The 13821-nt window shown below is 38.8% G+C and overlaps 1 protein-coding gene across 1 annotated transcript; it reads left to right on the top strand.

The window, feature by feature from the left end:
* The first annotated feature begins 1913 nt into the window (after positions 1 to 1913).
* ccdc175 (coiled-coil domain containing 175) lies at positions 1914 to 13772 on the top strand. Its single transcript, XM_076300120.1, has 18 exons — positions 1914 to 1980; positions 2129 to 2214; positions 2328 to 2439; positions 2556 to 2691; positions 3246 to 3474; positions 3567 to 3689; positions 3822 to 3931; positions 4280 to 4361; positions 5267 to 5403; positions 5611 to 5721; positions 9827 to 9898; positions 10265 to 10400; positions 10506 to 10634; positions 10967 to 11105; positions 11420 to 11499; positions 11715 to 11867; positions 13076 to 13264; positions 13617 to 13772. Exons 1-18 carry the CDS (start codon positions 1914 to 1916, stop codon positions 13770 to 13772), a joined length of 2247 nt encoding a protein of 748 aa, XP_076156235.1.
* Positions 13773 to 13821: the final 49 nt, after the last annotated feature.

The following is a 13821-nucleotide window of genomic DNA, read 5'->3' as shown; positions in this document are numbered from 1 at the left end:
TGCCCATGAATCCCACTTGAGGATGTCAGTCCAATTACGATTACACTGGCAGGGCCTATTTAACCGTCTGCCAACACCCTCCGAGCTCTGACTATTTCCAGAGACTGTGTCCGTGTGTGTGTGTGTGTGTGTGTGCGTGTGCGTGTGTGTGAGAGAGAATTTTTGTATGTATGTGTAGGCCTACATATACAGTACACCTGAGTAGGCTATGTGTCTGTGTTGTTTGTCCTAATAAGGTAATAGGTTACTGTTTAGGCTATTTCTGACAGTATGGTATGTAAATCATGCATTCTATAATCCAGTGGTTCTCAAACTTTTTGTCATTCCCCACTTTGGAGGTGGGGAATTTTCAAGCCCCACCTGACATCACCCCAGCAAAATGGTAGGCCTAATGTTAAAATATCTTTTTTGCATTTTGGTTCCACGTTGCATTTCCCTTCTCGGTCTACTGGATCAGATGCTATTTTAATTTATATATCGGTCTGTTTATGACTCCTATGTTTGTGTGTGGCTATTTTGTTTTGAATCTATGATCTTCCTTGTCAAAAAAGAAAGATAAAAAATAAGCACAAACAGAACAAATTTCCTCCTGTTCATCGCGCCCCACCTGGCATGTCTCTATTCCCCACTAGTAGGGCCCGCCTCACACTTTGAGAACCACTGCTCTAATCCATGCACTGAATCCTGCTTCAGCAACAATTAGAGTCATTAGTAACAATAATGACAAGCCAGAGATATGTGAAATTATCATCAACATTGTTGTGTCAAAATAGCCCACATAGAAAGCAGGGAAAGGACTAGGCATTACTAGTTCAACATAGAGCCAGTAAAGCAGTGGTTTTCAGCACCCACTCTGCCTGAAGAGACAAGATTATGTTTCTGACGATGACTGTGAGCCATGCTATTGTAAGATTGAGGATGGAGGAGATGGGGAATTTCACCTATTGATAATATCAAGTGTATGGGCATGGATCTGGTAGGCTATTGCATATTCTTTCATAGCACGTTTAGAGTATCATAATAGCGAAGTTAGAGAATTTTAGACAGTTTTTCTTCAAACCCTAATGTTTTCCCGTTTGAATTGATGCGCATTTTTTACATCCTGATGGTCTTCTTGGGTAGCCTATAGATGGACCAACAATGCCCTCTGCAGTCTGCAAGTGATGTGATGTGATGCAGTGCAGCATGTCTGAGCACTGCCTCTCCAGATGTGGACAGATGTTTTCCTTCGTGTCAACATTTCTAGTCAAGAAACTAGTAGCCTAGCAGAGGCAAGCAACACTGATTTATCCCCTAGCAATTCGTCTTTTAGCATGCTAAAAATGGACCACAGAGACATGTCTGACAATGAACAACGGTTGTTTTAGCATTTATGATTCTTTGCTGCCATCTGGTGTAGTAGGCTACCCTACGTTATAGTGCCTCGACTCAATCAGCTGGAAATATGCGTTTTACGACTGATTCAGAACAACATAACATTATACTTTATTAAAATAAATTAAACTAGTCACTGAAGTCAACTTAAAATGTATACATTCCATTCCATAAGACTCCAACTTTGTCGTCTACAATAGTTTCACGCGTTTAATGCATTGAAAGGACCTACAAACAAACCATCCATATCAAAACAATGGTTTTACTTAGCCTATGCTTATGTAAGAAAGAAAAAAATGTGTGCTCTCACGTAGGCTATCCGACAACATCCTCTCCACTCGCGCTTGCTGTTGCTATGCCAACTCACATACAGACCACGAGCCAGTGTTGCATCTACCAGTGCTGAAAACAAGCTGTGCCTTTCCGTAGGCTAACATTACTATTAAAAAGTTTGACATGCAGCCCACTACCGAACGCTTTATGTACTTTTAACTGATGGTAAAAGCCAGCTCTGCATCCGAAGCTTCCCAGAGAAAGAAATGGCCTCTTGCTTAGTGCCAGATTTCCCAGCAGTGCTTCTCGCTTTGGAGCACTTGGGCGAGTTAGGTAAGAAATCTTGAGCTAGCTTTGCTCCCAGTTAACCGACTCTGTTAGTGGAGTAGGCCTACACATTGAAATGTAACTTACAGATAACGTTTGCTCCACTGTGAATAACAGGCCATCTTATGTCTCATTTTACGCATGCCGTCTGAAGAAAAACAGCTGAAAGATGAAGACGTCTCCTTCAGCAAAGAAGCAAGTCACCATCTCAGGGAGATATCAACTGCTATTAGAGAACTGGTAAATCAGATTTAACGTTTTAAACCGTGATTACTTGTTATTTTTTGAGTAAATTTCACATGAGCTCTATACACAAGTGGCATGTAAAAAAACAGCTCTGTCTTCTCACTTAGGAGGCGTCCCGAAAGGCCGTCCATGAGCAACTTGAAGTCGAAACCATTGAGAGTGGCAAGGTCCGCCACCAAGTTCTTCGTTTTCGAGATGACATAACCAAGGAAATTGCAGGTGGGTAGATTTAAAACATTGTCAATAGTAGTAGTAGTAATAGTAGTAGTAGTAGTAGTAGTAAGTAATATGGTTCAGTTGGCAGAATTTAGGATATGAATGTGGGCCTATTTCAGATGGTGTGGCGACTGCAAGAAATGTTAATTCAACTCAGCTAAACCAACTTGAAGCTGAACTCAAAAGCCTTATGGAGGAAATTGAGTCAATGGAAGTGAAACAAGGACTTCTTGAAGAGCAGAACGCCCTGCTTTAGTAAGATACATATTTAGGTAGCCTGGATTAGCCTATATCAAGAACTGCATTTACATGTAATAAACTACAACAATAAACTCAGTTATACTTCATGGCCAAAACATTGCATTTCTGCTGTAAAGTGCACTAGCCTACTATGTAATAATATCCATAATAGTGCATTTCTTATGAACTGCAAATAATTCCAATAACTCTCCCAAACTGCAGTTTTGACACTTTGAAGTAGAGAGCAGTTTTTTTTTTTTAGATCAGCAACACCTCATCACAGATCATAGTAGGCTAATTTCTCTCTCTTTTTTGCCATATGTCATCTCAGTTGTCTGTTATGTTTGTTTCTGTGTCATCGGTTATCACTTTTGGATGTTACAGTAAACAGAGACAATCAGCATAGTCTGCAGCAAAGATGCTCATTGTCATTTAGTGGTAGGCCAATATTATTCTAGCACATGAGGGCTCCAGATTTAGAACTGTTGTTTCAGAACAGCTCAGTGGTTAGCAAGGACAACTAAACTCAAATATACTAGTCAGTTCACCCTAAACTTATTGTGTTACAGCCCAGAGAGAGAACGTGTGAAAAGAAACCATGAAAATGTCATTAGCATGCTCAACTTCCAACTGGCAGAGAAAGCCAACAAGCAGATCTTGCTCAATGAGAAGATCAACGAGATTGAAGATATTAAAGCTAAAATAGCCAGTGTAGAGCTCAACAGAGGTGAACTACTAAGTGACATCAGCCAGGAAAGAGACAAGTTCACCGAGGCCAAGAATGATTGGGAAGAACAGGTACTGCATGTTAAATATTTTATTGTTTTATCTCATGATTAATTTCTGCCTTATGAAAAGTTTATTTTCATCTTATGTTTCTGTTGATTTAGATTGAGCAATACATAAATAGCATCCAACAGCAGAAAAAAAAAAATTGCCTAATGCACAGAGAACTGGATGCTCTTTCAACTGAACTGCAGGAGAAAGAGGACAGGAATGTGGATCTCAGGAATGTGAGTTAAAAGCAGCGTCTTTGGCACTTTATTAAATATATATATATATATATATATACATTCCATATAAATTAAAAATAGGTTTTTGAGTCATTGTATCATCTTTGCAATTAATGGCATTTTCTGTTACAGACAATGTATCAGATTGAAATGACCATAGCCAGACTAACAGCAACAGAGAAAATATTTAAAAACCAACTCGCAGAGGAAACCAGCAAGTCAGAAGAACTTGAACAACAAAGGTAGTCTTTATAATCAGTATGTTAAGAACTATTATTAAATGGTGATGAATACGTAAACAAATGTCTGAAATACTCGTATTTGGCACAATTTTCTTCGAGTGTGTCCATTCATAATTGAAAAGCCATATCTTAGCCACAAATAAGATACTGTAGCAGGCTGACATTTTCGTAGTCATAATGCATGGGGTGCTGTTTGAAAAATGGTGTCATTTAAATCCTATATTTTTGTGTTGGAATGATATGGAATAACCCATTACCTACATAAGATCAACACATCATGTCACAGTTTTTATTGTCGGGTCTTATTAGAAGTCAGCATTTCCTAAACATAATTATTCATTTTGACAGAGTGTTTCATAAAAAAGAACTTGCAGAGCTCAGAACGGCATTCAGAAAGAAAGAAGAATCCCTTCAGCAAAGCATTTTAGAGGTAAGACACTGTGCCGTTAATATGACCAAGTGTGACCATCCCCCACCCAAAAAAATATAACAAAAGTATGGGTGTGCATACTCACATTTAGCCTGGGTTTCATTATTTGTTAATGTGTACGGTGTGCAGATTTAAATATTTTGTTTAAATTGAACACTGGTGAAATGGAAAGCCGTACTCTGTTAGAGGTCAGATTTGAGCCGATCGATTTCTGTTTCCCCGAGACTGAGCCTGCTGGTGTGTTTTCAAATTGATCTTTTTGAAAGAACCCGCCTTCAAAGACAATCTGCTCCAAGCTGACCTTTCCTAAGAGTTGGACCACTGAGCTGCCCTTAGATGTACAATAGTTCACACAGCCAATGGGAGGGCCTCCACAGGCCGACAGGCTCTCAAAGAGTGAACGTTAAAATTAAACAAACTCTATGGTGGTGTCTGTGTGCCCTCTGCCAGTCATTGAGTGCACATGTGAGGCTACAACTAGTGAAAATTTAACCACACTGTAGCCCACTCTGAACGGGAGATTTTGGTTTGACCTTAAACATAGCACTCACAACTTTGATTTTGTCATGTGAAGGTCATTCAAAATAGAATGAACTACATTTCCTGTCAGAGTTAATAGAGAGCAAGACTGTAACAGTCAGGCTCCTGAATAGTACATGATACCAGGTTGTGGTACGATTGATTTTTGATGCAGGAAATGATGAGGTGAATGTCTTGCCTCGGTCTTTGGAGGCTTTTAGATCCTAAGAGCTCTGGATGCTCTCTACTGAGAGCTCTCTACTGCCTATCCCCTAACAAAAATAAAATCATGCTCATTTTTGTTTCTGAAATACGACGTTGAAAGTGGTCTTAGATGACTAAACACTGTAAGCACTGATCCATTGACCTTGTGTTTGTGTGTTCAGACAGACACGGAGATCACGGAATATGAGCTATTGACTAGCGTTCACCTTGCATCAATCACAAGACTGACAGACCATTTCAACATCCAGAGGAAACTTGAGGATGATACCATGGCTGAACACACTACCATGGCCAGGCGGTAAGGCCCTTTCGGATTTAATGTGGTTGCCATAATATATTATGCTTTTTTGATTGATTGACTGGTTGATTGATTGGTTGATTTTTGATCTATGAATGAATATATATTCATCCATAATATATTATTAATAACTTCCAGTGCATGATAGTGAATAACTGCTGCCCCATACTGATAAGATAGTTAATTGTGTTGTGTGATTTGCCTTAGACTGGAGTGGTCTAAACTGAGACTGGACGAACGCAATGCCTCCATTGCAAAGTATAAATTAGAGATCAGAGAGATGGAACAGGGGATAAGACAACTCCATGAAACAACTGTGTAAGTCTGACTGACTCCTACATAAGTCTGTCTCCTGTCTTATTAGTGGCCTGATATAAAATCACAAACAATATTGAAATGTTGAACAAGAAATTGCTTTAAGTTCCTACAAAACCATCACAGATATTTATTAAGTGTGCTTGCAAAGCAGCACACTTATTATTTTTCCCGTCTCCCTAATTTTTTGTCAGCTCTAGCGCCTAGGCCCTTTGAGACAGAGACACCGTTCCAACTTTAAAACGTCCGGTCAGTACCGGTGTAAGTTGCTCGCGAAGATGACGTCAGGTGGGCGTGTCGTTCGTCCGCCACATTGGATTGAACAGAAAGCGAAACTAAATTTTCACAGGTCACAAATTTGGTCCGAATGCCACGAAACTTGACGTACATTATCCTTGGACCAAGCCTCACAAAGATTAACAGAAGGATTTTTGATTTTCGAAAGCGTTTGCCCGTCACAGCCAAACGAAATCGGCAGCAAAGCTCCGAAACAGGAAGTCGTCCATATCTCAGGAACACTGTCACATATAGATACCAAATTTTGTATTTGAACTCGAGACTCCAATGTGAGGGTGCATAAGCTAAAAAAAAAGAAAACATTCCAAAAGTTTCCAGCATTTGGCAAACCACCCACCCGTATTTGGTAACTATCACCATCCACATTTGCAGTTGTACTGGTACATCTATCACAATGCCTTCCAAGTATGCACAATGTCTCTGGGCAGCCACAATGTCTCCGGGCAACCTTGCCCAATCATGAAATCCTTGCTTTGCCATGGGATAGTATGGACTTACGAACTGAAGTGGTAAGGAGAACATTAGCTATTTATTGCTGACGTAGTACAGTTATTTTCACATTGACGTTATTCAAATTAATTTTTTCATTATTGTTAAATATCATGATGGCAGAGTATTATTAAAAATGTTACAAGTATGTAAATGCATATGTTACGGGCATTTAGGTTTTACTGTGTTGTTTTGTTGTAAAGACATGCAAGGCATTCTGGGCCTTAATGAACAGTGGTCGGCAGCACTCCATAGGCTACGTATTAATATGAATAGGTGTTTCTGTAAACCTAGGGACAATAAACAGCTATCTCTGTTACAAAAACGAGCTGGTAATCACTCATTGAAGAGGGAACTATGATAAAAAGATTGTTTTCCTAAAAGCATGGAGTTGACGAAAGAATAAGCAAGCAATGTCACGTTAATGTTAAATAGCCTACATCTGAACGCTAGGTGGCAACGTTGTATTACATTTAACTAGTGTACTTGAAATACGGTGTGAGCTTCACAAGTAAGGAAGGTGCAAATATTATGTAATTTATCATGGGAAATTATTGGAAATGTTATTTCTTGTTTATTCTAATTGCAAACCACACACATCCATTCGTAATCACACGTACACTTTTAACCCTTAAAGGTGTAGGTTTTTGAACATTCTAAGTTCCGCAACAATTGAAGGTTCTAAAATTCTATGTTGAATTCAATGAACCCAGATATTCTTTAGAACGTTCATTTCTCAACATTCCCATCACACCGGTGTGACGGTACTCCTTTAAGGGTTAATACCTTGAAAAGACTCTCATTTCGTTTATTTGATGTTGCCTAGCAACGCATCCTTCAGAGCAAAGATTCTAGAACAGAGTTTCAGAGAGACACGTTTTGAGTTTGTGGCCAAGTACCTAAATTATCGTTTTCCATGTGTATGTGCTGGATGGTGTGCTTCCTTTATTAAAGTAAGTGTTTTATAGAGTTACAGACATAATGAGTCATGTTGTAGTGGTCCACATAAATGTGCCCCTTCTGTTATTAGAATGCTAAGCGGAGATTTAACATCATTCATTTCTTGTGTGGCTAGAAGCTAGCTAGCTATGTCATAGGGAGAAGATGTTGCTGAACGTTATGGGATTTATGTTGCTTAGCGTAATGCCATGGTCATTTGATATGAGGTGCTTGTACTCGTAACTTCGTCAGTCGTAACTTTAGGATTTTTTTTTACTAAGAGTAATTCAGCTCCTAATAAGACCGATTCACAAACAATGTTTTGTGGTGGCATTTCACGTCGCGATGTTTTGAAATGCGTCTAACAATCACAAGGGAACAATTTTGCATTGTAGGCATAACTAAGGGATGCAGTAACACCACCAACAACAACCAAAACTAGCCTACTCATTGTTTACATGTACATTAAATGTAACGTTTCATTGTGAATCAAATTAAAAGATTCTCCTCTTTGCAAACGTTGGCATAGGCTTATATGGTGACAGATTAATGTAATAATGTTGCTGCGTGAATCACGGTAAGCGCGAATGAAGTGGCCACTTCTTAATGGGACTCACTGTATGGAAGTAGGCTAAGTAAAATAGAGATGTTTAAAATAAGATAAAGTTAGGATATGCCCGATTGACAACGGCAGAGATAACCAGGAGATAACTGGCCATAGCAACCATCCATTTAGAACGACTGGCCTTCATAGCAACCAAGGATCTTAGCTGTGATTCATGTAGCTACAGTATGCATGCAATGTGATGCAAAGTATAGAAAGGTGATGAAATATACAGAGACAGGTCAAGAAATATAGTGCAATGTAGACAGTAGTATACAGTTGATTTACAGAAGGTGGTTTAGAGTAATATGAATTAAATATAAATATGTGCAGTGTATTAGCAGTTATCTCATACAATAAGTAGAATAATGTATGTAGATGTAGCAGTAACATTATAATAGTAGAAATAATATAATAATAATAATATGCAGTGTATTAACAGAATATAATAAAACAGAATAAATATGGATATTCAATATGACAAATATATAACAGATATGTACATAACATACAGCTATGTGCAGTGTGGAAACAGTGTCATTGTAGTGCAGAAACAACATTATAAGAGTAGTAAGAATAAGTCTATGTGTGCAGGATGAATAGTATAAAGATCAATAGAATAACTATGTATAAATGTAATTACAGTAGGCCTATGTACATTTGTAAATAAATAGAAAACTATGGGTGAGAGGGATAAATTAATTTTATTTAATCGTAAAAGTAAATTGCATTCAATTAAATTGCAATTAAAAATCTTTCCAGTAGGCTTTAATGTCACGCAAAAAGTACAACCAAAGCTGAGCTTGATCAACTAGAACGTCTAAAGAACCAGAACTTGAGTGTAACAATGATGAAGTCACAGAATGTCAAATCCCTGCCCCAGACCTTAAACCTATACTGAACTCTTACATCTCAGATAAGTGGCAATCTGAATGGGATTAATGTACCAACAACAAGCAAGGAATGTGAATTTTGACACATTTTCATGATCCACTGGGTCGTTATGGGCCACACAAAATACGGTGTTGCTAAAATTACTCCTATTGTGGCTATTAGAGACATGCGTTCATGATTATCCAGCTACAGTCAATGAGTTAAGTAAAATACATTCACACACACAAAAAAAACATCACTAATGTTGTGGACATTCCTTTATTCTGAGATACATCAATAGGCTCTCAAAACAATCCCAAACAGACATAAATCAAATAGATTATTTGTCAAATAAACCAGTAAAACAGAATTAGGGGATGGAATATATAACATTCACACTCATAGCTCATATTTTTAAAATAAATCAGTGAAAAAGTATCCTGACAAACAAGCAGCATTTAAATGCCTTAGTCATATTTCATAATTTCACATTTCAAATTTTTACCTGATTACCAGGTTACCTGATAGCCCAGTTTGAGAGGTGCAAGACGCGTGACATTATTTATTTTTGCAGCCAATCACTGCTGTTGTTTTATTTTATTAATTTGATTTTAGTCATAGAAGCTAAATTCGAAGGCAGGCCACAGGTAAAATCCAACGAACCGCATTAGTTGTGGCAATAGTTGAATAGAGCTTTTGAGGTATTGCCACTGCTCCAACACTGAAAGGCACTGTTAGAATGCTTGGATCAAGCCAGGTTCAGCATAGCGTATGTCACTGTCTGCTCACGTTGGTGACTGGACCAGGGCAAGCACACTTTCGCAGTTGACGCCGGAAATGCAGTCTAGTTTAAGTTGTTCTTCACTGGTGTTTTATTTCCTTTTGGGTATCTGTGTGTCATTTCAGAGTGAACACTGACCTGTTCAAGAGGAATCTTGAGGAGATGGAAGTACAGCTAGCAAAAGAAAAGAAGACCAGGTTTGGTGAACCTCTCAGTTCTCCTCTCTTAAAGGAATGGTTTGGTGTACACACACAACCTAGGATCTATTTATGGATAACAATTTCAAGCTTTCATTTTGGAGCAAAATTATGTTAATTGGAGGATTGTTATTTTCAAACCACTGACCAGGCTCAAAATAGTTTTATACTTCGGTGGCAGTGTGGAGAAGGTTATTGAAACTTTGAATGTGTACAGAAAGGTTTATGAAGTCACTGTATTACCTGTCTTTGTATTCCGGTACCTCAAAATCAATGATGGGCGAGTTCAACTTCTTGCAGCTTTGCGCATATCTACCAGAATGTGACAGTACAAACGTGCACATCTCTCTCTGTCTCTCTCGTTAGGGCGGCCTTTGAAACTGAGAGAGAAGAACTCCATCAGTCTCTTGAGGACCTGAAAGTAGCGCATGAGGAGCACATGAACAAGGTCAATGAAGCCATCGAGAATACCAAGGAGCAAAGCCACCAACTACAGGAGGAGGTCTGACTGCTTTCCTCTCTTCATATTTCTATTGATAGTTTGTTTCATCCACTATCATAGTAGCCTATGTCTGGGCTCTGCTGACATTGTTTTATGTCCAATCAGGAGAAGAAGCTTCAAGACCACGTCTTCATGAGCCCGCTCATTGAGCGTCTCAAGAAGATGGTGGCTGAGACTGCAGAGTCCACCAAGGAAATGGAGATTGCCTGCATCGCTGAGATCAAGCAATTTGAGGTGACCGCTCTGCTATGAGAAAATTCATGCAGTTTGTATCTCTCTTGGACGATGCCAAGACCTAAGGTGCATTCTACATTTTTGAACAGAGGCAAATGTTAGAGAAAACTTTATTGGAACTGTTCATTTGTAGATTTTTATGTTCCAAACATTCCAAATTGTTCAATTTCAACGGTAACCATTTGTCCAGCATCCATGCTGAGAGCTCCCTCAGACTCACGTACGAAAAACTACACGTTCTCAAAACATTTGCCTTTATTTACACATTTGAATGCACATCTGTTATCATGTCATTACACAAATGAATATTTCTGAGTGTTTTGTAAATAAAGGAGGAGACTGAAGCTCTCACTAAACACCGGCTGGAGTTGGAGGAGCTGCTTGAGATTGAGCAGTCGATCTTGTCTGGCGTGGAGGGCGAGTTTGACATCGACCAGGCCCGACACCAGACACTGACAAAAGAGACTACAGGTAATCACTGCACCATAGCCAGGTGTTCCATGCCAACGTTTGATCATTATGTATTCACTGATATATAATTCATACTTGGTTGCATGTATTACCTTTCTCACTTTCAATCAACAACACATTGTTTCCACTTCCATCTGTCGCTGGTCTTTCTCCATGTTGCAAAAAATTACTTCTATGTCTTGTTTTTCTTTGTTTGTTTTTTATATACCCTGGTCATCTAGTCACCTAGTATTCTCCAAGTGTAGCTAATATTTTCATGTTTTTATGCTTATAGATATTTTAGTTAGAGTTTCCTTTTCCTTCTGTTTCCTCAGACCTGAAATTTCAAAAAATGCAATTGGAACTCTGTATTCAGGATACTCAAGACGACATTGTTGCCATGCTCAGACCAAAGGTTCGGCCTGTTCTGCATTATACCAGATACATACCATACTAACACAGAGGAACATTTCAATATAAAGTAAAATTTAGTATAAGTATAATTTGTGTTATGTATGTCCTTGAATGTGGATGTGTATGTTCTTGAATGTGGACGTCTCTGTTGTTGAACACGGGAGTGTTTTCCAGTGAAGGTGGACAGGTCTGTTGTTATGAATGTGTCTGATGCAGGAGGAGCTGAAGCTGGAATTGGTGGATCTGAGGAGGAAACACCTTGAGATTCTGAAGTCCCAGGCAGAGCAGATCAGTCAGACGGAGAGAGTCATCTATGAGAACGGCGTGATGCTGGAGCAGGTCAACCGTGAGAACTGTCGCTTACATGTTGTGAGTTCAAACTTTACATGCAGGGGAGGAAATTAACTTTCTAAAATGTGAACATTAACCAGTCACTGACAGATAAATGGTAAAAATCACCAGCCACCAGCCAGTAAATCATTATATTTTGTGTCTGATATCTACCAGCCACTTTTATATTTGACCAGCATTTGGCTGGTTGCTGGTGCTAATTTACAATCCTGCTTACATGGGTTGGTGCAGTTCTTGGTACATAAGCCTAGTCCCAGATAACGTTAACATTCTTAAGAGGTCTTTTTGATTCATGCTGCCCTGGGGTCCGTTTCCCAAAAGCTTAGTTGCTATGACTACGATCCATCCTCCGTGGTAGGGTTACTGCCAAATGTGAGCTGACCATATTTGAGTCACACGTAAACAATACAGTGTTGATATTCGGTCATATCGCTCACATTTTAGTAAGAGCTAACACATGCTCTTATTTTTTAATTTTCCAAAATGAAAAATGTGATATGTGACAATATTAAGCTTAAGTGTTGTGCATGCGCTACTCAAATCTACAGACTCGCATTTGGCAGTGACACTACCAAGGTAGTTGCTATCATAGTTAGCAACTATGCTTTTGGGAAACGGACCATGGTTCAAGGACCACTTACAGTGTTTGGCAGAGGACATTAATGTTCCAATTATACAAGCATATCTGTTGTGATAGTTAGTTTGTTCTGCAGTCAACATAACCGTTTTTATGCCTTGTTATTCAGAATTAAAGCAACACCAAAGAGTTTTTTGTACCTTAAAATAATGTTTCCAAAATCGTTTCAGTGGTTCATCAACTCGTAACAGGGTGAACGGCACTTTCTGCATTCGCTTCGCGGCCCTCTATCGGCTATTACCGCACTATGTAAGTTTGCTGCATCGGGTAGCGGATCTGTAGTTCGATGGAATGAGACATGAGAAACTACAAATTTAACTTGCATCTGATGTCGCAATACATCGTACTTTCATAAAATCATGCAACTTATTCTATCTTGTCTGTGGACATTGTTATTTGCAAAGCTGGTGCTGGATAAACAAATAGTGTGTGCGACAGATGAAAAGTTCTTTGGTGTTGCTTTAAGTTAATGATACCTTGGACTTGACAGACAAGTAAACACAGAAATATATCAGCAATATATTAGACTTTTTGTGGCTTTACTTTTTTTTTTTGGCCTTTTACCCAAGTTTATACTTTCTACCTGCAGTGCATTGAACAAATGAAAGAGGACGTATTCAATGTCAACCAAGATAAAGTGAGGCATACCCAGGAAACAGAGTGGTTGCGAGAAGAGGTTGGCTCTCTGTTCAGTGAGTACTCACTAAGTCCTAGACACACCAGACACATGAAGTTCTCTGGTGTTCATGCACAGTCCTGCCTCTTCAAATGGGACACTGTGGCTCGGACTGAATCATATAGCATTTCTTAAAACCAGTTAACAGTTTTAAGGTAGCAGTTTGCTTTGTTTTAGCACCTTTCAACAAAATCTCTGACTGACTTTAATGCAAAAAATCACCATAAAAGCTAAAAAACATTAAAATGCTCCAATGGTGATTTCAATGTGACTTATACTGTTTTGCTTACTTTTAATTTTCCAGAAAGTCTGCTTGATGCCTGGGTTAATGACATTGTGGTAACCAAGGCAAGTAATCTAAATTGAGAATATCAGAACATTTATCCAGTCCTACTGTATGAGTTTCACTAGATTGTACTTACCCATCATGTACCATCTCAATCTCTATTGGCAGGAATCTAATGAGAAGGATCTACAAAACTACAAAGCTTTTCAAAATCTACTGATGAAGCTGGAAAATAGGAAATACCATATTGGGAGTGTCATTGACAAACTGACAAAGGAGTTTGAGACTTTGACTGTCATTTTATCTCCTCAAAAGCTATTATGATGTGAGTTGCTGTTTGTTAGTCACTGTACTACTTCCAAATCTTGTGCTG

The sequence above is a fragment of the Alosa pseudoharengus genome, unplaced genomic scaffold (genome assembly GCF_046254945.1).
Source record: "Alosa pseudoharengus isolate Yale_2024_CS ecotype anadromous, Long Island Sound unplaced genomic scaffold, YU_APseudo_1.1 YU_APseudo_1.1_scf_22, whole genome shotgun sequence".
NCBI lineage: Eukaryota > Metazoa > Chordata > Actinopteri > Clupeiformes > Clupeidae > Alosa > Alosa pseudoharengus.
Note: the sequence above shows the minus strand (reverse complement) of the source record. Positions and strands in the feature narration are given on the sequence as shown.